Here is a 24,660-nt window from a genome sequence, read left to right as displayed (position 1 = left end):
TCAGTGTATTGGGGGCTAGACGTATAGCCGGTGTGTCAGAGGGAATAGGGCAGCTGAACATACACAGCAGTAAGACAGCTACTCTCAACCTGGAGGCCAAGTGGCAAAAAGCAACAGCCTCGCTATTTCAGCCCCACAATACAGACCAGGTGCACTGCACGTGATTACAGACACGTGACCAGTGGTGGCCACTAAAAAGTTTAATAACTCCCTGAGATAGGCCACCCATCTAAAGTGCAGCTACTGTACAAACATACAAAACCACATCCAGGGGACATGTCCAGAAGGGGAGCAATGTACTTCATGAAACAAAAGTGGAGAAGGGCTTATCATAGGTTGTACAATAAGATAGGTTGAGGTTCTGGGCTGCACTGGATGGTATAGAAACATCAAAGATAGTGCAGAGAGATAGGCTGATGCCAATAGCAAGGTCACAAGCTAAATCTAATAGCAATGTATGCCAAAGATGAACAATTGACATTCGAGCCAGAGGGCGAGTAGGATAACTTCAGTGTTGAGACTGCTTTAGGTTCTGAGTCTGACAAGAAGGTATTTGCTCCCCTGAACCCATCCCTTCACCACCCTGCCTGGCTAAAGACTCGATTTTGGCTTGTGGCATTGCTACCTCATCATTCTGTGCTGACCTTCTGTGGCTTATCTTTCTTGTGGTTGTCTTCTAGACACTCATGCTGTATCTTTACTATGTGAATAGTAATTTACTTGAATCTAAATGAAATATTTTAGGATACTGGATTTTTGGATTTCATGAGATATAAGCCATAATCATTCAAATGAAAACATTTAATGCTTGAAATAATTCACCTTCTATGTAATGAATCTAGAACATATGAGAACTCCCCTTTTTGAAATAAATGATAAAAAACAGCATTAAATCTCAATTTTTAAATGTCTATAAAAATAGCAGGAGGTATAAATGGCCGAGCATATCTGACTTTTGGTTTTTGCCTGTTACCATGTGACTGGTAAAAAGAGGGTTATTTTTAATGTTTGATCAATCAATCCATCAGTGTCCATAAATCCAAAAACACATTAGATGGTATGAAGTAAAGACTGGGACTGTCAGCTTTCTAGCAAAGATTCCTGGATTTATTTAATATTTTGGGCCATGATTTCACCAATATGATCTCAAACAAGTTTTAAAAATAATGTTTTTGCTGTCTTTCCCTATCACATCCACAAAGTTTGACATAAAACAATTAATTTTTCTAAAAAAAAACCTAGCCTATTGACTGTCATAATAAATGAATGAATCTAACTAGTTAAAGCAAAACCAGTTCTTGAAATGATTTGTTGGTTTCTTGTGTCGTACTTGATTTGGACTCGGACTTGACTTGGCCCCAACCTCACTTGTGACTCCAGTTTTAAGAAGTTCTGAAATACATGAAAGCTTTCTACTTTCTAGTCCTATTCTTCCTCATAATAGAATCTGAATTATAAACTGTATAAAAAAATAAATAAAAATAGAAAGGAATGCATTATAGATACAGTGTATAGCGGTCTCAGCTTTTTGACCCCACAGTATATAAATGATCATGATTGTTTGTGTGTGTGTGTTTTCTCAGAGAGGCCGTGTGCTCTGTACTGTACGCCAGTGGGCAGGGATGCGCCAGTGCTGATAGCCGAGCGTGTGTTAGATGGGACGCCATGTGGACCCTACGAGAGCGACTTGTGTGTGCACGGCAGGTGTCAGGTACTGTACTGTACTTTTTCAGGCGGTCTAAGTCCCACCCTGCTTAAGGGACAAATGTTTTTTGTTGTATAATGGATAATTATATATACTGTATTTGAACTACTAACATGTTATTTTGGTCTTATTTCTCCCGCTTGTGCTAAACTGGTAGCTGTAAGTTTCATTACACTTAACCTAAAGAAGCAAACCTAGTCACATAACATATCTTGTTATGGAATTTACAGGGTTTTTGTCATATTTTGATAACCAATTGACTAATTAATGCTGCTGCAATGCTATTTTAAATTTAGGTGGGAAAGCCATTAAAGTCTATTAAAATGGCTTTCAGTGTACTAACTGTCATATAGCTGCACTCAAGATGCTCTGTTTGCATGATGATAAGAGGTTCTGTTAATCACTGCTGGCTTTAAATAGGGCACACATACGCACACAACTACACACACACACACACACACACACACACACACACACACACACACAATGAGAGAGGTTAGCAGCTCACCCACAGTGCTCACTCTTTCCATAGCTGAAACCCTGCTGACTCAGTATTTGTAAGTGTGTGTGTGTGTGCATGTGTGTGTACAGTGTATGTGTAAACTGTCCTCCACTAATGCTTCATTTGTTAACAATGGACATGTTTGTCTCTGTCTGTCCAGTCATGTTTGGCTGCAGTACAGTACTGAATTTTCGAATGCTTTCTGCCCACCGGTCCACTCCACCCTGGCTTTTTTCTCTCCCTCTTATTCACACACCACACACACCAGACACACCAGACACATACACGTGCAGGCTTTCCTTATCTGTTTCTCACTATCTCGATGTCTTCACTACATTCATAAAAGTTGGTAGAGAGACATAGAGGAAACGAAAAGCTGGAGAGGAATCCTTAAGGGTGAAGATACTGACAGATGTTCTCAATGTAGCTGGTCCACATGCTGAGACAGCACACACACACACACACACACACACACACACACACATATACACACACCGAACACATGTTGGAGGTCAAACAGATGTGTCAGTACAAACAGAATTTACATAAAGGACTGCAGTATACAAGTTATTAATCATTTATGTAAGAAATAAAACAATGACCATGCTGTTAAATCATCATTTCAATAAAATAATCAGTTATATGGGGAGTTATATCATTACCACTCTGGAGTAGATTATATTCCAATAATAGCACTTCCTATCATGTCTCAAAGTTTTTTATTCCTCGTAAATAACAGAAATGCAAATGCTTGCAGATGGCTAAAGAAGCAATTTGGTACTTGTTATATCTGGTATTAATAGAAGATTGGTCTCTAGCATTACTGTAAATAAGAACACACACAAATAGGCATATACTGATCAGCCATAACACTCACACCACCTCCAGGTGAATTCAATAACATCGATTATCAATTATTTACCAGTAACTTGTGCTGGGATCATGGGCACCCAAGGCTCGGCGGTCCTGTACGAACCCACAGAAACACCAATGTAGCACAAATTGCTGATAAAAGTCAATTCTGGTGATGAAAAAAAGGCACAAGACATCCACTGTATCATAGCCGGTCACGTATGGCGCTTAGCAGTCAAAAAGTTCATGGCTGTTGACCCGGTCTCCAAACTCTCCAGATCTCAATCCAAACGATCATAAACCATGATAAGATGGCACTCTCAGATAAGATGGCATTCCTCTTTATAACTTTATTGATAACTCTAGCAAAATACAAAACATTCAAAAGTATTTAGCAATGTGAATATTTTATTGAGCCGGCACAGTGTCATAGTGGTTAGCACTGTGGCCTTGTACCTCCAGAGTCGAGGGTTCATGGAGTCGAGGGTTCATGTGCATGGAGTTTGCATGTTCTCCTTGTGCTTGGAGGGTTTCTGTGTGTGTGTGTGTGTGTGTGTGTGTGTGTGTGTGTGTGTGTGTGTGTGTGTGTGTGTGTGATGGATTGGCACCCTGTCCAGGGTGTACCATGCCTTGTGCCTAAAGTCTCCTGGGATAGGCTTTTCAGGCCCCCACGCCCCTGTACATGATCAGCGGTATAGACGATACATGAATCTTCTATACAAATAAAGACACAGGTTTTGTCTGTGCATTTCATTCATTCAATTCTACCTTTTCATTTCATACATTGGAGGACGTAAAACCAATCTCACAAAATTCTGTCTGTCTGATGTCTGTTTGACCAAATTTACTGAAACATTTGCAGTACTTAGATATCTACCTGTAGTTTAACCTGCACCATAAGTAAAATCTAAATGTTGAGTAAAAGCGATGTTATGACCAGTTATGTGGTGGATTTTATAATCTACTTTAAAATAAGCTACTAGCTTAATGTAAACACACACCTGCAACAACAGATATTAATTAGAAAATCTGAACTGAATATTTTCCCTGGGATTAGTTCATATTTCCACAGCTGAAATAACAGACCTGAAGTGGTATAAGTGAATTTTAATGCATTTTAAGACAAAACCTAATCTTTATCTGTTCTACTTTTCCAAATTCTCAGCTGTGATACACTCTACAGTATGTTTACACTCTCCGATTACCAAACAGGAAGTGTATTTGCCTGGCGATAAAAGAAGTACAACTTAGCTTAAACTTTGTTAAACATTGTTGGTATTTTCTTCTGACCTGATGCTGGTGGGACTGCCTTTGACAACGTTTTTAAGAATCATAACAGGAAATCAAAACACAGCTCCCATCTTACTAACTGAAAGGCGGCGAGATCCGCACAATGTTACCCAAAATTCAGCACAGTCTACCAAAGGGACATTTAGCTCTACCCAAAGATATTAAGCTCTACCAAAGAACATTTAACTCTACCAAAGGAAATTTGGCCTCATAAAAGAACATTTATTACAGAGAATATTTAGTCCATCACATGACATTTAGGTCATTAAATAAAGAACCTTAAGCGAGGATACTGAGTCTACCAAAAAAACATTTAGCTCTACCAAAGAAAATGTCGCACTACCAAAGAACATTTAGCTCCACAAAAGGACATCTATTATAGAGAACATTAAGTCCATCAAAGGACATTTAGGTCTTTCGCAGGAAATATCATGTATTAAAGGACCTTAAGCTCTACTGAAGGATACTTACAGTAGTCTACCAAAAAAGTATTTGGGTGAAAGACCAATTAGTTCTACCAAAGAACATTTAACTCTACCAAAAGACATTTAATTTTAAAGAACATTTAGTTCTGAAGGATATACAATATCATGTGACAAAGAACTTTGAGTTCTACCAAAGTATATTTAGTCCACCAAAAATCATTTAGCTCTACCAAAGAAAGCTTAGCCCGACTAAAGACATTTAAAGGTACCAAAGGACTTTCAGTCTACCTACAAGCAGTTTAGCTCTATCAAAATAATGTATCTTGTGATGAACATACACACATACACACACACACACACACACACACACACACAAAAGTTCACGGACAGATTCAGTCACATAAACAAAAAGATAGAAGACACATGAACTTTCGTGTGTGTGTGTGTGTGTGTTCATCACCAGATACATTATTTTAATAGAGCTAAACTGCTTTTTGGTAGACTGATCAAATACTTATTGACCTCACTGTATATATATATATATATATATATATATATATATATATATATATATATATATATATATAATACATTTCAATAAATTACTTTCCGATTCCGATCAACCACTAAGTGGCTTACAGCTCTCTCTCTCTCTCTCTCTCTCTCTCTCTCTCTCTCTCTCTTGTTTAACACATTAGCACACACGGAAACCCCCCTCCCGTGAGGTCATTTCAAAGGCTTAGTCTCCAGTCTGTAGTCTGGGTGTGCTACAAATCCATATGCATTCCCAGTTTAGGGCTTTGTTCCTTAGAACTATGGAGTGAGTGCACACTTTATTGCATCCTGCACTGGTTTGCTTTATATTTTTTTTCTCTTTAGTCTTCCTATCCAGCTGATTCACACGAATTGAAAATTTTGGATGTCTTGCAAAAAGTTATACAACCACTTGGGGCCTGTGTGTATATATATGTGTGTGTGAGAGACAGAGAGAGTTGAGGACAGTGTTCAGCAGTTGTTTATAGTATCCCATTTCGTTCATGATGTAACAGATTGGAGATGATCTCTTTAATCCCTATTAGCAAACCAATGACAGGATGTTTATGACTTATTTAAGCAATAAGTAAAACTTTTGATGACGAGTGTGTCTAACACTATAATACTTGCTATAATATGAAACTAAAGGAAGGTCAGACTTCCAGAAGCACCAGATTTTCTCCTCATTATGTCTTTTGGTGCATTAGAGCAACAATCAAGCTGTCGCCAATGTATGGATTTGGATATAGTTCTGAAAAATAATTTTAACATCTGAAAACAGTCCTCAATCCAGAAGTGATCTCATAAAATGTGACTTCACTCCGAACTTAAAAAAATTACCCTGGCCTCTCTGTTTGTTTCCATATACAGTACAGAATATTCTTCTGGTGTTTAAGTACATACATCTGGGGCCTCTAGCATTTATAGAGGTCCTGCATGAAAAGAAACAGAACTTTGTCATGTGGCATCCCAATGACTGTTTACAGTCCCCTCTGAAATTTTTAAAAACAGTAAGGCCAATTACTTTGTTTTTGTTATACCCTGAAGATATTTCGGTTTAAGTATGAGATGGTGCAGTAGATCAGAACCTCAGCTCTCTCTTTTTTAAATGTATAAATAGATGTCTACAACTAATGTAACAACTCAAAGTAAACGCAACAACTTAGAGCATGGCACCTTTGGTGGCAGACTATCCATTTTTTTGATAAACAAACAGTAATGGACCAGAATTAGATGAAGAAGTGAATAACACTTAGAATATGATTGTACCCCTTGTGTGCATCAACAAAAATCACTAAGCCAGTGATTTCTGTCGGTCACCTGCCAACGGGTCACTCTTATAAATTATGGACAGAGGGACATTATATTCCAAATTTGGCCTCTCATAAACACCAACTCCAGCACTACCAACACTCACCCACCCTTAGGTCTAATACAACATGGGCTCTTGTCCATTAGACTTGTAGTGACACACAGATACTGTAAAGTGTTATAGTCCCATCCAGGCCATGCTCTGTTTTGCATAGATGTACTCAATGTGATTATTATCATAATCATAATATGTGATCATAATAATAGAAACAGTGGCTTACCCACATGTACTGTATAGCTCATTTTATTGTTACTTATCTTTGTATCTGTGGTCTATAACTTTTTTAGGTCTATAACTTGTTCTACTTACTAGCGTTTAGGTCCAAAAGCAAGTCAGCCCTGTTTTGATGCGGAGTTCACTGAATATTTCAACATATAATAAATGAATATTTTTTCATACATGTACTATAGCAATATAGTTTTTAATATACAATTGTAATTGTTTTATGTTAATACAAACACATTGCATTGTCAGAAACATAAATCAGTAAGTAAATTGTTGTTCTTTACCCCATTTAAGGGTCAACCATAGGTTTTTGCATGGGCTGGGGTCAGCTGTAACCTTTGACTCCCCCCTGACAAATAGGCATTGATGGAGTGAGTGTTTTAGGTCATATTACACAAAATTCTTTCCAATTAGATTAGATGCATTTAAAGTGCAACTTAAAATGATCTACTGTAATCATACCATGTTCTCAGAGTCTTTTGATTCATGTCTGTCTGGATGAGCATTTGCTAGCTGGCAAATCAGAGTTATGTAAGCGGAAGTAGCTAATGTGAGGTAACAAAATTAGTAACAATACTATAATATTGTCATTATTTACACTCAACATAACATGTCACTAACGTGTTTTTCTTAGGGTCACACCACTGTTTAGTTCCAATCCATTGTGTGTGTATGGAAATTCTCTTACTTTCACTATTAAGCCTATCTCTGGTTTTTACTGTTGATTTTTTTTTTAAACATGCAGTTTTACCAACTGTTTAAGTAATCTCCTTTTTCTGACCACATTTTTTCTACAGGTCAAATTTCCTTAGTTGTTTTCTTTGCTTGATGTACAGTAGCCCAATAATTTTGTCAAATTTCTCTGGTCAGGCAGTGTATAAAACACATTAACTGGTATTGAGGTCAGCTAAACTTGAAAAAATGGCAGAACACTATTCCTATATGAACAATTATGTGGAGATTTGTAAAATGTCTTTAAAAATACACTTTGCTCCGTCTCTGTCCACTCAAAAGAGGGGGAACAGGGTTCTATATTGTACTTCAGCCAGCCACTAGAGGGCCACAATGGAATGTTAGCATTACTTTTGATTCCGTAGTTGACATTCACTTATAAGTACTCTTGTCTTTGTGTTGCCCAAAATACGCTTCCATGGATCCAATACCCTGCATGGATGCACATCCCTCAAAACTGATATTTTTTCCTTTCCCCAATGACTGTATTATGCGTCTGCCATATGGTGCCTTCTTCTTTAAGTTTTTTTTAATTATTATTTGTGTGTCTCATAATTACATAGACATGCATTTTTACATATTTTAAAGAGTCTGTTCCTGCATGATATTAAAGCAACAGAGATACAAATGCCTATATTGTTAGTATAGATTTTGAATTATGAGTTCAGAAAGAAATAGTAAATTTTGGAATAATGTATTTATATTAGTTTAAATCCATGCTATAGTGTATATGGGCAATGTAAAAGCTACTTACATGTGAAATGCTATATTAGTGTATAGCAAAAGGTAAAAATCTCCAAAGCAAGCTATTTAAGAAATTCAAGAGGCACAAACAACTATGCAGGCAAGTAGTCAGTAATAACAGATGCAGTGTGATAACTGTGCTGGAGCTTGTTAATACACACTGAGACAATAGTGAGATTCTACAATAACAGGGTTTATATACATAGAGAATAATAAGAGCCAGGTGAGCTTAATTGACTGAGCTGGTGACTAGTAGACCAGAAAGCAGAGAGCCAGAAAGTCTAGCCAGGAGCACAGCTGGATTGAGAAGCGACTGGGAACATAGGTTTTCTAAGACAGTGTTCTTCAGATGTGAATTACTGAGTTAGCTGGATAAAATGTTTTGAGTATTTGACATGATTCTGGATTATTTTGTTGAAACTGTTGCTGGACCTGTTGCCAAGAAAAGAAATCCTGTTACAAAGAAAATGGAGTTTACAAGTCTGTTCAGTTCCTGCAAAATTTTTTTTACCAATCCTGGCAATTATTACATTTGTTTCGACTGTAGTTTCAATAATTTCTAACAAACCTGATTATTTCAATGTCCTTAACAATAGAAGAAACATTTGTCATTTTTATGTACACTAACCGTGACCATGATAAAGTATTCATGCATTGCGTAGTATCGAATGCCATTTAGTGCTGCATCCACACGATGGGAAAAATATAAATTTCTGTGACTTCAGGGCATCCTGGTCTTGATGCGCATTTTGACCTTAAGGCTAAACTGGCTTAGGAGCTGACTTATTTAGATTTTGACACACATGCAACACTGCCCCCTAGTGTACACGTTTACATTAGGTTCACATTAGGCAATCATTTTGCAGACGATGGCACATTTGTAGACTCACAGGTGCGGAAATACGAGTTACAGTAAAATATATAGTGCTTTTGGCCGATTCAGCAAACGTATGTTAGCTCGTTTTTTTTCATTGACAGACATCATTAAATAAATAGCGAGTCAGCGTTACATAATAACCAGCAGTCGTCATTCAAACAGGGCATAGTAAATAAATTCATTTGACAGAAACACATTTTTATATCTCAGGCTTCTGCAATAAGTATTTCAAATGCCAGTATTTCAGTAGAGGTTAACAAATAAAATACTGTATTGTGCCTCTGTATTTGTTACAATTGCAAGAACCGTTACTTCTACATGGTAATCTCTTCGTTTACCTTACTATTGTGAGCCTAGTGTCAGAATATTTACCATTGTAAATGTGCTGTAATCAAACTTCTATTTTGCTTCAGAAAATCAGCTGTGACGGCATTATCGGCTCCTCTGCCAAAGAGGACCGCTGTGGGATGTGTAACGGAGATGGCAAGTCCTGCAAAATTGTCAAAGGAGACTTCAATCACAGCAGTGGCATGGGTAAGAGGCATACAGTGGCTAAATATGAGTCTTACGCCAATGACCCCTTCTTATATTTATTGATATGGATGTTTGGTTTTGTTACTGGTGACATCTTTTTGTCTGATGTCTTTTGTCTGATCTCTTGTTTTAGTTGATGTAAGTTTGAACATGAGACTTAAAAGATGTCAGATTTGGTTGTTTGCGTCTGTTGATCTTTGTGTGTATGCTTGTGTGTCAGCCTCCTTTGCATTCTGAAATACCTGTATTTATGCATAGATAAAGTGTCTCTGTGTCTCTCTCTCTGGCAGCTGCTGAACTTTCATGACCTCCCGGTAGAGTTCAATAGAAAGATACCTTCGCTGTCAATCACACTTGCTTAAAAAAAAAAAAAAAAAGACGCCAGAATCCTAAGGGCAAACATTTTGAGTCCTTTTTAGTAAACACACCATGAAAACAGTTGTTTTTAATTGCATCATTTTGGCCCCTTGCTTAGGCTATACCCACCCAGGAGCAGTGAGCCTGAAGAATGCAAATGTGAAAACAAATTGATTGGATGGGAAAGGACGTGGGAATGCATAAAAGGAATTCACTTCTGGTAGTGGTCTGATAAAAATTAGCTTCATGCCGAGTTCATCTGGGGGAAATCTTGACGGCATGAGCTACTAGAAAACATGTATTCTGTGTTCTTAATTAAATCTAAAGTGGAGGAGCTGTTAATTAAGTACCTGTATGCTTTGAACTTTAATTATACTGTATGCTTGTTTCTCACCCTCAAGAGAGTCAAAATGTCCCACTTCTTTGAAACCCTATGCTTTGGCATGTCTGAATTCATTCCCTATTCACAGGATATTGTATGCAGGTATCAGCTAGTTTGTAGTGTAGGCTGAACTCTCACTGGACAATTATATTCTCAAAATAGTTCATTGTATTATTACACAGAGTGCACCATGAATCAAACTGATCGGGGATGGACAAATCACTACCTAGGGAAACTAGGATAGATTTTGTGTCCAGGCTATTTGTCTCTTTGTTGTTGTTGTTGTTTGTTTAGAAACAAGTAAGCTTAATAACCTACAAGAAATACTATAACAACGATAACTTTCTACATTTTTTAGTTTAGTTTATTTAAAATTTAGATTTGAAATATGACCAGTTTGACAGCAAAACATAATACAGTATATGCCTTTTTCAGACTTTTTTTTTTATTCTGGCAAATTGTTTTTCTCTGGCATATACTGTAAGATTGTCCTATATATATATATATATATATATAAAATATACATATACATACAGTGATCAGTGAAGCGAAAGTATCAGCTGGACAAATCAGCAGGTGTACTGAGTGAACTACATTAAATGCATTTTTTTGAGAATATTGAAGTCAATCAAAGCTTAGCCAGTTTCCCCAACAGTCATGGACTACAGGTATACATTGCTTAACATATGCAATACGTTCTGTGAAACTGAACTCAATGTTGTATAAGGCATTCTCACAATGAAGAACATGACAGAATAAGACTTAGCAGGACACAATGTGTCTTGTACACAACATCTGCACATCTCTTGTATGTTGTAATAAATGATATATTTCAGGGTAAATTCCTTAAAAAATATTCAAGTTGTGCTTTTTGGCTTCCAAATGCAGCAACCTGTGAGATCCTAAAGTGTAATTTTCTGTTTTATATCCAAATCTACATCACAATCTTTTGCTCCTGCTGTGACTAGCTCTGGTTTTGCTGGTCTTTGAAACCATGATGCCATTACTGTAATATTTTTGAAAGATAATTAAGCAGAAAATTTTAGTTTTATCATTGAGATAAAACTATGGGAGGTCAAGTTACAGCATTTTGCAAAAATTTAACTCTTATAACGAAAAAAATGGATATATTGACACAAAGAAAACATGCACAAAGTATTCTCTATAGGTTTTTCAATACTATAATAAAAGAAGAACTCGTTTTGCTGTCGAACTGTTCATGTTTAAACTTAATTTGCTCCAGGATGTGCATTATACAGTACCTCGATGATCTAACTATAGCATAGGGCTGTAGTCAAAGTAGTCTCCAAATGAAAGCAAGACTAAAATGAGCCAGAAAGAATGAAAAACCTCAAATCTGTTTTATGAGGCCAGACTTTTTTCCCTTAACTAATGGGCTTCATTTGTGTATTGCCCCAACAATGTTTTCTAAAGGAATTAACTACGTCTTCTTAAACTGTGCATAAGGAAAAAAGACCAAGTCATAAAAAAGTCTTTTTTAGTTTAAAACTAAATATCCAAGACAAAGACAAGTACAAGCAAAAAAAAAAATTCAAAAAATGGCAATAATCTAAGACAGGTTCAAGTCAATTCAGACAGGTCATGTTCACAATACCAGCCTGAAGTTACTTTAACTTTTTTTATTGGGTGACTACACAAATCTGATGTTTTTCACATCGGTCACTTTCATATGGTCCCAAATTAGATATATATCTGGTATGTGATCTTGCAATTTGAATGGTCAGAGTGAAATTCATGTGACTTTTATCTTCCATGTGCATGCATAGTGTGCTGATGTCATCAGTCAGCACCGGCAGTGCTGGGATTAGCTACTAAAACAGCTAAAGCAAGCCATCTGGCTTTCTTCCTTTTTCTGGACTTCAACAAATACAGCTGACAAAGTGCTTGCCATCCTCCAAAGCAAAATCCCAAGCATATTTTTACTAAAATCATAAGTATTGTTTTAAAATATGTCATGTTTTAATCTAGAAGAGCTGAGCAAAGATGTATCGATGTGCACATGCACTGTCAATCAAAATTGAACAATGTGGCTTTTAATGTGACTATAGCCAAAATGTCCCAAGGCTCGATGATGTCATATAACTCGAATGTTCACTATATGCAGTCATCTTCTGTTTAAACACACTGAAAGCAAGTAAAGATGCTAGCTAGAAATAATGACTAAACACTTCGTCTCAGAGCCAACATTTTATTGAAGACACAATCAGAAACTTTGTAAAATTTGGTAATTTTTAAAAAATGTATTTATTATTTTTAGGATGTAATAATGCAGTTATGGGCCATAACCAACTTGCCACATCCTATTATATTATTTTATAATAGCTACATGTTTTCTAATGGTGAATTAGGTTTCCAGCCGTTTAAACCGGACATTGGAGATTTTACTTTCCCTGTAGGTAGTTAATATACAGTCTGTATGAAATTTTGTCCCCTAACCAATAAAAATGTTTCTTTGTTTTTTTTATTTAATTTTTTTATCAAGGTTAGCCAGATAATATCCAATATTTAGTTTGTTTTTGTTGCAGCAGGGTCCCAGTAATGCGCTCCCAGGTCTGCCTTATTGCTGCTAATAACAAAGTGAATACTTTGTATTGTTAATAGTAAACATTTAAGGGAGAGAGAGAAAAATTTTAGACACAGCTTGTCGGTTAGTACCCGATTAAATGTAAGATTGTTAGGTTGACTACTTGGGTGTCTGGCAAATATAATAAAAGAATCATAAAAACAAATCTGGAAAAAAAAATCGCTTAAAAAGCATTAGTACTGTGTTCTGCATTGTAGTATCCCATTCCTGTGGTAGAGGACCATAAATCCTTCATTCACTATACAACCACTTGGCACCCAGCTGTGTGAAATGCACTAAATCCCACACAGTTCCTCATAAATCAGCACTATTGCCATTTCAGCAATAAAACAGGTGCCAACTGGTGTCGTACCAAAACATGGACTCTTTGGTATGCTGCCCTGTTTGTTCAGTGCTTCTCTTTCCAACACCATAATGATTATTCTGTCTGAGCAAGTCCCAGAGTGCCAGGTGTTATCCTGTCCTATTAATGTACGTTTTTATGTTCATACAGATCATGATATATCTGAGCAAAAAAGAGAATGATCTCTAAAGTGAAGTGAAAGTGTAGATACTGTATATAGTATGCTTATCTGACATCAATATCCATTTATTTATTGAATAGCTATAATCTGGTGGCAAAGTGGTTAACACTGTGGTCTCGCACCTCCAGGGCTAAGGATACGATTCCCCCCTAGAATCTATGTGCATGTTCTCCCCCGTGATTTAGAGGGTTTCCTTCGATTATTTACCCTACCTTGTTCCCCGTGTTCCCTGGACTAGGCTCCATCTTCCTCGCCACCTTTTACAGAATAAGCAGTATAGAGAATGAGAGAGTGAATTTTTCATATTTAGGAAATACTGTATAGTCGACAAATTGAAGACATAATGTAAAAAATAAATAAATAGAGGCTTTGGTTTTTGACAGTTTTTAATTTTCTCCTCTGATGCTGGACCTATGGGATACATTCTCAAGGATGGCAATAATTCTAGCATCACTCTGATGTACAGGAGCAAGAGAGAAAGGTCGTCCCTCCCACCCAGAGAGCAATTATGCCTTCTATTTTCAGCCACAAATGGCTGCGGCACTGTCAGGATTGAAACTCATGAGGATGTAATCTAAGACACATGCACCGTTTGTGAGCTCATGCTTGTTTTCTTACTGCAATTTACCACCTCACATCACCAGTTTATTTTTCATGCATATTATAATTGAATACATCGCAAATAATTCACCCCACAGTACTTTAGCTTAGCATGCACAACTGAAGATACTGTGATAGTATAATTTAGGAAAACTGCACAAACAGCAAGTGCAGTAAATATAATAAATGCATTAGGAAGCATAAATAAATACACAGCGTGCGATTTCTCGACAGAACAGAAGGAGCATATGGGGAAAACCAGCCAACGTGAAATGTGTGAGTCTGATAATCCTGATTGCAAATTGTTTGAAACTGTTAATCATAATAGTAGAAGGGTTGAGCAATGTGTGTAAAATCATTCCCAGCTCCTCCCACTTGGCCCAGATTAATAATGATTATTATTCTTACCAGAGATCCAGGAATAACAGACATTCTCTTCCTGTGCAAAGTAACTGATTCAAAAATCAGTTGACCTCGGCAGCTAAGTGTGTTCGTCCTCGTTCCATGTGTGACTGTGTATTTGCTTGTGTCTGTGTGTTTCTGCACATCTGAATGGGGATTTTTTTTTTATTTTGAATGCCAGCATTAAAGTACAGGAAGAGATCACTGACCGTGTTCGGTTCTCTGTTTCCCAGTCACCGCTAGCCATTGTAAGAAGGTCTCTACATGTGTGATGTCAAAATCCAGGGCTCTTCCCAAGTGTTTCTCATGTAAGACGCATGCTTGTGCATGGACACGTGGGTGTGTGTTTGTGCATCTTTTGTGTGTAACCCAGACATATTGACCTATCATATACTGTACATTCTCACTGGTGTCTTCTGGGAAAGAGAGCTAAAGTACCTAGTGGCACTAAATCATAGTCTGATCCATCCACTCTAACACTGTTTCACATGCTTCTTCTTCATTTGGGAATGTCAGTCATTCAGCCCCGATGCATGTCATGATCTCATCGTGTTTCTTCGTTGCCAGAGCTGATCTAAAATCCGCAGCCATATTTTTAAGTATGTACAGAGGCATGTGCTGATATTTGTATACAATATATCTGTATGTAACAAGCAGATTTCGGAGTGGTTTAAAGGGTGTGAGTGTGTTCTCGAAGCTTATTTATAAAAGGCTGTCTAAAGGGGTGAGCCGGGTTATTTACATTGATCAGCCAAACAGTAAAACAACCTCACTGGATATCTCATTACATGGGCACCTGTCAAATCATGCAGCAAGTGAACATACTATACAGTTCTTGAATAATTAGAAGCAGAAAAAAACAGGCAAGCAAGATTTGACAAGGGCAAAAATTGTGATGGCTAGACGACTGCGTCAGAGCATTTCCAAACCATAAGGTCTTTGGGTTCAAAGAAGGACAACCGGTGAACCAGTGACAGGGTCAAGGATGCTCAGGGCTCAGTGATGCGTGTGGGAAGTGAAGGCTGATCCGACGGATGAAATACTGTAGAACAAATTGCTGAAAACCTTAATGCTGGCTATGATAGAAAGGTGTCAAAACACAGTGAATCACAGCTTACAGTGTATGGCTTAGCCACAACACACCCAAACTGGCAAAGTGTCCATGCTGACCCATGTCCACTGCCAAAAGCATCTGACACATAAGCTTTAGAACAGGACCATGGAGCAATAGAATATAGTCTGGTCTGATGAATCATGTTTTCTTCTACATCACCTGGGCTGCTTATGCTTACCTGGGGAACGGATGGAGGACAAGTCAAGAGAGGCAGTTTGATGCCCTGGGTCCTGCCTTTCATGTGGACATTACTTTGACAAGTAACACCTACCTAAACATTACATTAGATCAAGTACCTCAGCAGGATAATACGCCCTACCAAAAGATTTTTTTTTTTAGCAACGATTTGAGAAACATGATAAAGAGTTCAAGGTGTTGATTTGGATTTGCAACATCTTTGCAATTGATTGAGCACCTCAGTGACTTACAGGACTTAAAGGATTTGCTAACATCTTGGTGTCAGATACCACAGCACACCTTTAGAAGTGTTATACTGTACCTCGACAGGTTAGAGCTGTTCTGGCAGCAGAGCGGGACCTTCCTGATATTAGACAGATGGTTATGCTGTTATGGCTGATCAGTGTATGTTATTCCAGACCTGAGCTATGCAGGATAAGGTCTTAGGACCAACCCTAATAAAAAATATAACATATTATTTTGGCCATATGAGACTGGATGCTATAAGAAAATAACCAACGATGTGGTGTGTGATAAGGCCTGGTGCAAAATGGAAGTGTTATCATCTTAAACAGTAATTTTCAGAAACATCAAAGTGTTGTATTCCTTTTAGACCATAGTGATCTGCAAACTTTTACAATGCATATATGAACTCAGGTTATACTTTTTAAACATTAGAACACAGCTTCTTAAAGCACTGACACACACCTTCCCAAAAACGTTGTTACTATGGAAACAAATATTATTTAGTAGGAAAAATAACGAAAAATCTTCTATGAGCAGTTATGTCAAAACTTTTACCTAATAATGTCAAGTGCTTATACTCCAATGTAACCATACTCAATCTAGAGCTCATGGTGATGCTCTTTGACTGCTGCTATGGTGATGTTTGAAAATATCAGCATATGTCTATGTACTGTATACATGTAGTAACTTGGCGCAGGGGCTGGAATATTCAGCATTCAGAGTATTTATTTAATTATTATTATTTATTTATTTATTTATTTGTTCATTTTATCCTTTTTAAACGTAACCCCTTAAAGTCACCTGAAACTCATTATTTTAGTATGCTAGTAGAGCAGATTTGCTCCTGTTTTTTTATTTGGGACATTTGTCTTAATATTGAAAATATGGAAGGCAAGTGCTATTTTGTCAATCAATTGCAGCATGACATGCTTCCTAAGAATATTATATACAAAAAAACATCAAACTATTTGGCGATCATACAAGGTTTTGAGTGACTTTAAACTGAATGAGGTTTACAAATGTAAGTGTGTTAATTGGAGGAATTTGATCAGCTCAAACTGTTCCGAGAGTCTGATCAGAAACTTTAAAACTGTCTCTTGCTGTCAGAATGGTGATGCTCTTCAGGTAGGTGGATTTGTCAAGTATGAATGTTTGGGTTAAGTGGTGCAAAGGGCTTGTGGAGCTCTCAGGTAATGGATTTCTTTTTAAAACAAAAACTTTTTGTGGTGGGTAGTGTAGCAGTAACAGCATGCTTTTGATTAACTGTGGTGCGAACACATTTTGGGCTGGTCTGGAGCAATAATGAGAAACAAAGCAGCTTGGGAGGCGCACAACAGCGGATTTAGTTAACATAACCGCCTCAGTTCAGCAAATAATCAGGCAGGTCACCTGTGCCACAAACCAAACCAGCGAATAAGCCCTTTAGTAAACATTATTACACAAAAACTGTATTTGTACAGAATGGTTTGGCAATAGAATGCAATTTTGCACTTGTGATAACATCATGGAGAAACCAAGACATGGTTTGTGTCCTGCACTGTCCTGTTTAGTTTTGCATTGGAGACATGATTGCTTATTCAGTTTACAAATGATAAAAGTCTCACCCATAATAATTCCTTTAAACGCATGCTGTCATCTTCATACAGGTTCTTCAAACTGTATTGTAGGAAAAGTAATAAAATGATTGGTACGATAGCTAAATATTTATAATTTAAATATAAATGTGGCATTATCATAAGCATAGCTTACAGCTATTAATTAAAATTCCACCGACAGACTTAGGGAAGCTTAATCATTGCATAACTGGGATTGTTGCATACAAAATTAACTGAAATATGCATGTACCGGTATATAATAAATGTATAAAAAATATAGAAATAAACCGATCAGCCATAACATTAATTATCAATTATATACCAGTAAACTGATGACTGCATCATAGGCTCATTTATGCCTGTAGGTAACGAGGGCCTGCCTGTCTGGTCTGATCCCAGCGAAAAAACAACGTAGCACAAACTGTTGAAACAACAAACTGGTTATGATAGAAAAGTATCAGAACGCTCAGTAGCTGGCCATGCATGTGGCTCAGCAGGAAAAGAGTTGAAGGTTGTTGATCAGGTCTCCAAAATCCTCAGATCTCAATCCTTTAAAGCATCCATGGGATCTATGGAGGCTGCGCTGCAACATGCAGCACTTAAATGATCTGCTACCAATGTGCTAGACACTACAGCATGCTTTCATGTTTCGTAGAATCATGCCTCAAGGGGTCTGAACTGATTTGGTGGCTGAACCTACAAAAAATTAAAAATAATAGTTTAATATTTGAAGCCTTTAAATGTTATGGCTGATAGATTTATATTTTGTGCAAGGTGCAATGGTATTAGGTTGATAAGGTGTATGTGGAAAGCAATACAGTGGAACCTTGGATATACCTTGGCATAATTCGGTCCGGGCTCGTATTCCAAATCACTCATAAACCAAATCGAATTTTCCCATAAGAAATAATGGAAACTCAAATTATACATTCCACAGCCCAAAAAAAATAAATACATAAAAATAACTAGCACAACATATAAAGCAAAAATAAAACAAATTAACCTGCACCTTACCTTTAAAAAAAAAGGCAAAATAAATCCGACAGATAAGTGTTTTCGTTTGTGCGCGCAGCACTAAGATCCAGCAGGAGAGACGGTTACCCACGATTCCGCATCGCAAGAGAGAGAAAAACCATTGTCTCAGTTGTGATCACGTGATGTTCAGCGTCAAAACAAGAAGCCCATGCATGATACATGACACTCAGTACTCGTAAACCAAGACTTATTCATTTTCCAAGTCAAAATTTATTAATAATCTTTGCTTGTCTTGCGGAACACTCGCCAACCGTGCTACTCGCAATCCGAAGTTTCACTGTTTTCACAGTATAAAACAATGCCATAGTTCCTTTTTATACTGTATATATCCTTGTTGTGTATAAAACATGCATGCAAATTTCACTACATGTTTGTGGAAAAAAAAAATAGTGTGAGTAAAAAAAATCATATCTCCAGTGTTAAACTAGAGGTGGTTTAAAGGGAATCAAACATCGTTTTCTGGTATGTGAGCTAGCCTGATTTCTAGCATCTATTCTGTCACCTCATTTTGATCTGCAAGGGGTCATTTAAATCCCTCTTTACACTGGAGAACATGTGAAGAGTGTCATTGTCCATATGCTTACCAGCTTCACTTTCCCTTTAGCCACAAGGTCAGATTGGAATAACCCCATCAGCTTTCTGAAAAAAAGCTCTTTCCATGCCAGTTACACTCAATCCAAAAAGAAGCAATCATTTCTTAGAGTGCAATTTCTCTCCATATTTACTTTTCACTATTTCTAGCGAAATCTCTGCGAAAAAACTGATTCATTTTAAGCTAAGCATGATGATGTTATTGCTTTGTTTTATCATTACTGCCCAAACATAGTGTGGCACGGTCTTGTTAGATGGAAGAATTTGTGCTTGTGTGTTTATGTTTGCTTGTGTGCGGGAGAGACTTTTCTGGTATGAATCGGAGCTTCCCATCTCATCAGCCTCTTACTGAGATCCTAATTTGACCTTTACGCTGTATTTACACTACAAAGTGACGAGTTTATCTTCTGTGGGAGTTTGGAGACTGCTTCTGTTGTCACGTGTGCCTGTAGCCTTTTCAGCCTCTCCAGATTCTTAAATGTCATTTTTGTAATATGCAAATTTGTAAACAGACTAGGGTATACCATATACATATTTCTATGTTGCATTTTGCATATGTTAATGCTCAGAGAAAATATAAAAACATAGTTGTATGAATAACTAAATGCTAAATTGGAATAGGAAAACCTACACCGCTGGACTGAAAATGTAAATGTAACTTATCCTGTAGCTTTGTTGTCTGTTAACATGAACATAGGTACACCTTTTTAGTAAAATGTGAACGAATGCAAAATCCTAAATCCTAGACTAAATTTAATTTCCTACAACCTTGTGTTTAGTTAGTATTCAGTTTCTAAGAGATGGTTGGCTCCGATTGGCCTGGAAATGAACATGACATTATCGCTTAACATTTGTGCACATGTGTGCATCAATCAGCCACAACACTATGACCACCCAAGTAATATTGAGTAGGTCCCTCTTTTGCTACTAAAACGGTGATGGGCAGTGTGTTTTGACACCTTTCTATGGGAACCAGTATTGCCCTTTTCAACTATTTGAGCTGCAGAAGGTTTTCAATTGGTTTGGACTACACAGGGCATCCTTCATTCCCCATTAACACACCCACTTCCAGGTGCAATTATAATAAGATATTGTAACTGTGACTGTGAATGGTTACAGAGTCATGGGCAGCCCAGGGTTATTGATGCATGTGGAAGCGAAGGTTGGCCCATGTAGTCCAATCCAACAGAAGAAATTGTTGAAAAGGGTCATTCTGGTTCATGAAAGTTGTCAAAGACTAAATGCATGGCAGTTTTGGTGGCAAAAGGGGGTACCTTCTCAATATTAGGCGGGTGGTCATAATGTTATAGCTGGTCCATGTGCAGTATAAACGTGATAACCTTAACTTTACCTGAATCCTTTAGAAGGGTCCAAAATTCTGAGTCCACTATCAATATTTAAAATTTAGATTTAATGTCTGTGGATCATTTTACCAGCTTATGATTAATATAATAATAATCATTTACATTTATTTGAATAATATACTGTTTGCATGTTGTTGTTTTTTTAATGACATCACATTAGCTTTTTAACACAGTGTCGATTGTCATCATTTCTTAACACATCGTAACGTAATATTTTGTTGTGATGTGCATTATCATTGAAATGTTTACAACTTCAGGTTTATTTTAATCTTAAATAATGTTACCATTTTTGGTAGTGGACTTTTGGACCCTGTTTTATGATGTTCTGAAGTCTGCTCTCCTGCTTTCTCTTTTATTTTTTTCCCTGAAGGTTATATCGAGGCGGCTGTCATCCCTGTAGGAGCGCGGCGAATTAAAGTTGTGGAAGACCGGCCATCGCACAGCTTCCTGGGTAAGTTCTTGTCTTACTGTAGTAAAGACCAGACAGACCCACCCTGCCCTTTAAGCTCACAGTAGTGGGAGATCCCTGTCAAAAGAGATGATGGCATGAATTTCAGTGTTTCTCTAAGCTAGACGGATTCATTGATCTGCTGCCCATCATTTTTGTGACACACACAGAAATGACAAGCTTCCTGTCAGTCCCAGGAATAGAGGTGTGTCCTCTGTGTCTGTCATACCAAGCAAAGGAGGTGTGACCTCTGTGTTTTTTGTTATCTAAGTGAAGGAGGTGGGCCTCTGTGTCTGTCACAAAATGACGGTAGTATGTCTTTAGTATCTGACCTACAAAATAAACTAAGTGTGAACTCTTTATGAAAGAGGCACAGCCTTTGTAATTGTCATAAAAAGTGAAGGTGGCCACCTTCAAGTCCTCAAACTTTACCTTTATTGTACCATTGTACTGCGTCATACACTGATCAGCCATAACATTACAGTATGTCCACCTGCCTATTATTAAGTAGGTCCCCCCCCATTTGCCACCAAAACAGTTATGACCTGTGTGAGTAACTTTCTATCCCATGTGCCACCCATGACACTGTGTCAGTTCACCGACTTTCCTTTCTTGGATCGCTTTTTGTACGTCCTGATCATTGCAGCCTGGAAACCACAAGAACTGCAGTTTGGGATGTGCTCTGACCCATTTATTTAGCTACTACTATTTGGCCATCCTAATACAGTAGTACATTTCCAGAAAAATCAGCAAGCATAAGTGTTTGAGTGACCAACTTGTGATGGCTAGAGAGCTGTGTCAGAGCAGCTCCCAAACTGTAGGTCTTATGGGATATTTTTAGTCTGCAGTGGTCAGGACCAAACGAAAGTAATCCAAGGAAGAAAAACTAGTGAACTAGTAACTGGGTTATGGATGGCCAAGGCTTACTGTACTTATGCACATGGGAAGCGCTGGCTGGCCCGTGTAGTCTGATCCAGTAGGAGCGCTAGTATCGATCAAACTGGTTCAAAAGGTATTTGATCAAAAGGTTAATGCTTGTTCTGACAACACAGTGCATCACTGTTATAATGGCAAAAAGGGGGAACCTGCTCAATATTAAGCAGGTGTTATGATGTCATGGCAGATCAGGGTACATAAGCATTTGATTGTTTATTTTAAGCGAAATGGCGGCTGCTTTAATCCCAGGTTGCAACTTTAACCACATACCTAATGAAGTCTGATGTTCTGCATCAGTTTCTTCATTGTCTTAATCAAACCTTAATCAAAATATTTTTAAAGGTGCATTTTTGTAGAGGCTTACTATGTGAAGTGAGATATACATAGAAGACAGTGCTAATTAACATACGAATTTTTTTATGCTGTGGATAAAGAAAATGTTTGATAAATCTGTGGTGGAAACAGATGGTGGGGAATAAATGATAACTGAGTGACTGTTTGTTCCCCTATGACTTTGGCTTGTTCGTTTTAGATGATGTCATGTTATTGCACTGGTTCAGTTGATGAAAACTCAATGGGATTTCTGTATTTTCTTTGCCAACTTTCTTACAATTGTAATAAGTTGTAATAAGAATGAGAATTGTATTACATCTGGAAACGCCTAAAAAGCCGATATTGTTTGGTCACTTATCAGCACCATGAACATTCTTGTGAGTTCAGTTGTAGTGTTTAAAGACAAATTTAAGTGGTTATGACTTTGCTTTACTTCCTTAATAACAGAACACTCAGTTGCTTTTTTTGAAAAAAAAAAAAAAAAAAGCCCCAGAAGCAACATGAAAGCCACCATGTCCCTTTGTGGAGAAGAACATCTGTTCTGCACAACACGCACATACACACTTAGTGTGTGGGCAAAAATAAATTGTAGGAAAAAAAACAAAGCTTTTTTTTAAAATAGCTTGAATACTGTGCCACGTTGTACTGGAGTGACTACAGAGTTGTGCAGAAAGGTATTGATGAGTAATTTCGAAGAAGGATGTCAATTACAAGGCATTTTCAAGTTCAACAATGGCCTGACATGAGAAGTGAATACATTTTGGATGAGATGCCAGTTTATTTCACTACACTATGCACTACACTCAAATTGGAAGTTAGCATTGCCACTTTACCAACATGCATGCTGTTGTACAGTAAGTGAGAAAAACTGAGAGAACCCAGAGGGAAAAACTCATGGAGATGGAGAATGTGAAAAACTCTGAACTCTTGAACTCGAGGTTAAACTGAGAACATTGCAGCTGTGAGACAGAGTCATTATGTGCTGTACTACTAGGCCGCCCATGAAAGTTACAATATGTTTAATTTTTCAACTGGTAGTTTACAGCCTTTGTAATTAGAATTCTGGTAAATTAAGATTTAGAACTCTTTTAACCACATGGTCCCCGTGATAAAATGCAAGGATGCATTCTTTAGCCACAACATTGGCTATTATTGTGGCCAAAATTATTTTCCCGCCTTAATAATATTTATTAAAAGTTAATACATAAAATAACTCATGCTGTCAGTCATATTTTGAGCTTAAGTTTTTATTTCAGCACAACTCTATTTATGTGTAAAAGTAAATTTTTTAAATTCTATGTTAGGTTGTTTTTTGTGTATAAAAATCATCTCAACCCGTAAGGTCTTAGTGTTTGGAGCTCTTAGGCAAATACGATGTTTTTTTTTGTTTGTTTTGTTTTTTTACCGGACGTCCTCCCTCAGATGCCTTAGAATCTGGCAGTAGAATTCAATATTGACAGACTGGTTGAGCTGCAGACCTGCCTCACATATTTTGGTCGTGGAGATGTTGGGCTCTTCCCCTGTGAAGACTCTCTTTTTGTTTCTTTGTCTCAAGGTTGTACCCATATACAGTACAGTACTAAACCCAAGTTTCATTACTGGTAATGTTCCTCAACATGAAGGCAGGTCATCCATGGTGCGCTGTTGGGGTTTTTGGCAGACTTTTTTACAACATTGCTTTAATTCAATGAATTTTTTGGGCATCACTCACATTTGCCTCTAGGTATGCAGAGGTACTGTATAGGTAAAGAAGTTTATTGTCGACTCAATGACTATATGGATATAAAAACAAGCCTTCCTGGCTTGTGGACTCCTCCACTGCCGTGCTTGACAATGGGTATGAGGTATTTCTGCTGAAATGCTGTTTGGTTTTCACCAAACATGGTGCTGGGCAAGGCCAAACAACTCTACTTTGGTCTCAACTGTTCAGAGGGCATTGTTTCAAGAGCCTTGTGCTTTGTTCACATGTAGTCTTGTGAAACTTGTGCTTCTTTTTAGACAGAAGAGGTTGCCCCTGGCAACCCTTCCAAACAAACCATACTTGTTCAGTCTTCTTCTAATTGTGCTGTCATGGACTTTACCATTGAACATGTTCAGTGAGTCTCTGAGCATTGAATGGTCTGACCTTGTAATTAATGTGCTAGGCTTCCACTCCAACT

The 24,660-nt window shown here is 37.5% G+C and overlaps 1 protein-coding gene across 5 annotated transcripts in view; it reads left to right on the top strand.

The window, feature by feature from the left end:
• The window catches only part of adamts17 (ADAM metallopeptidase with thrombospondin type 1 motif, 17), a 151,894-nt gene that overhangs the window by 89,561 nt on the left and 37,673 nt on the right, over positions 1-24,660 (top strand). For 3 of the 5 annotated variants that reach the window (XM_053512463.1, XM_053512461.1, XM_053512460.1), the window contains 4 exons: positions 1,584-1,711; positions 9,672-9,792; positions 14,896-14,970; positions 21,155-21,235. In XM_053512463.1, the coding sequence (XP_053368438.1) occupies positions 1,584-1,711; positions 9,672-9,792; positions 14,896-14,970; positions 21,155-21,235 (405 nt within the window). The remainder of the gene's footprint in view (positions 1-1,583; positions 1,712-9,671; positions 9,793-14,895; positions 14,971-21,154; positions 21,236-24,660) is intronic. The other 2 variants (XM_053512464.1, XM_053512462.1) reach the window with 1 other exon arrangement.

This window comes from Clarias gariepinus, chromosome 15 (assembly GCF_024256425.1).
Source record: "Clarias gariepinus isolate MV-2021 ecotype Netherlands chromosome 15, CGAR_prim_01v2, whole genome shotgun sequence".
Lineage (NCBI taxonomy): Eukaryota > Metazoa > Chordata > Actinopteri > Siluriformes > Clariidae > Clarias > Clarias gariepinus.
The sequence above is the reverse complement of the archived record's forward strand: the minus strand, read 5'-3'. Positions and strand labels throughout refer to the sequence as shown.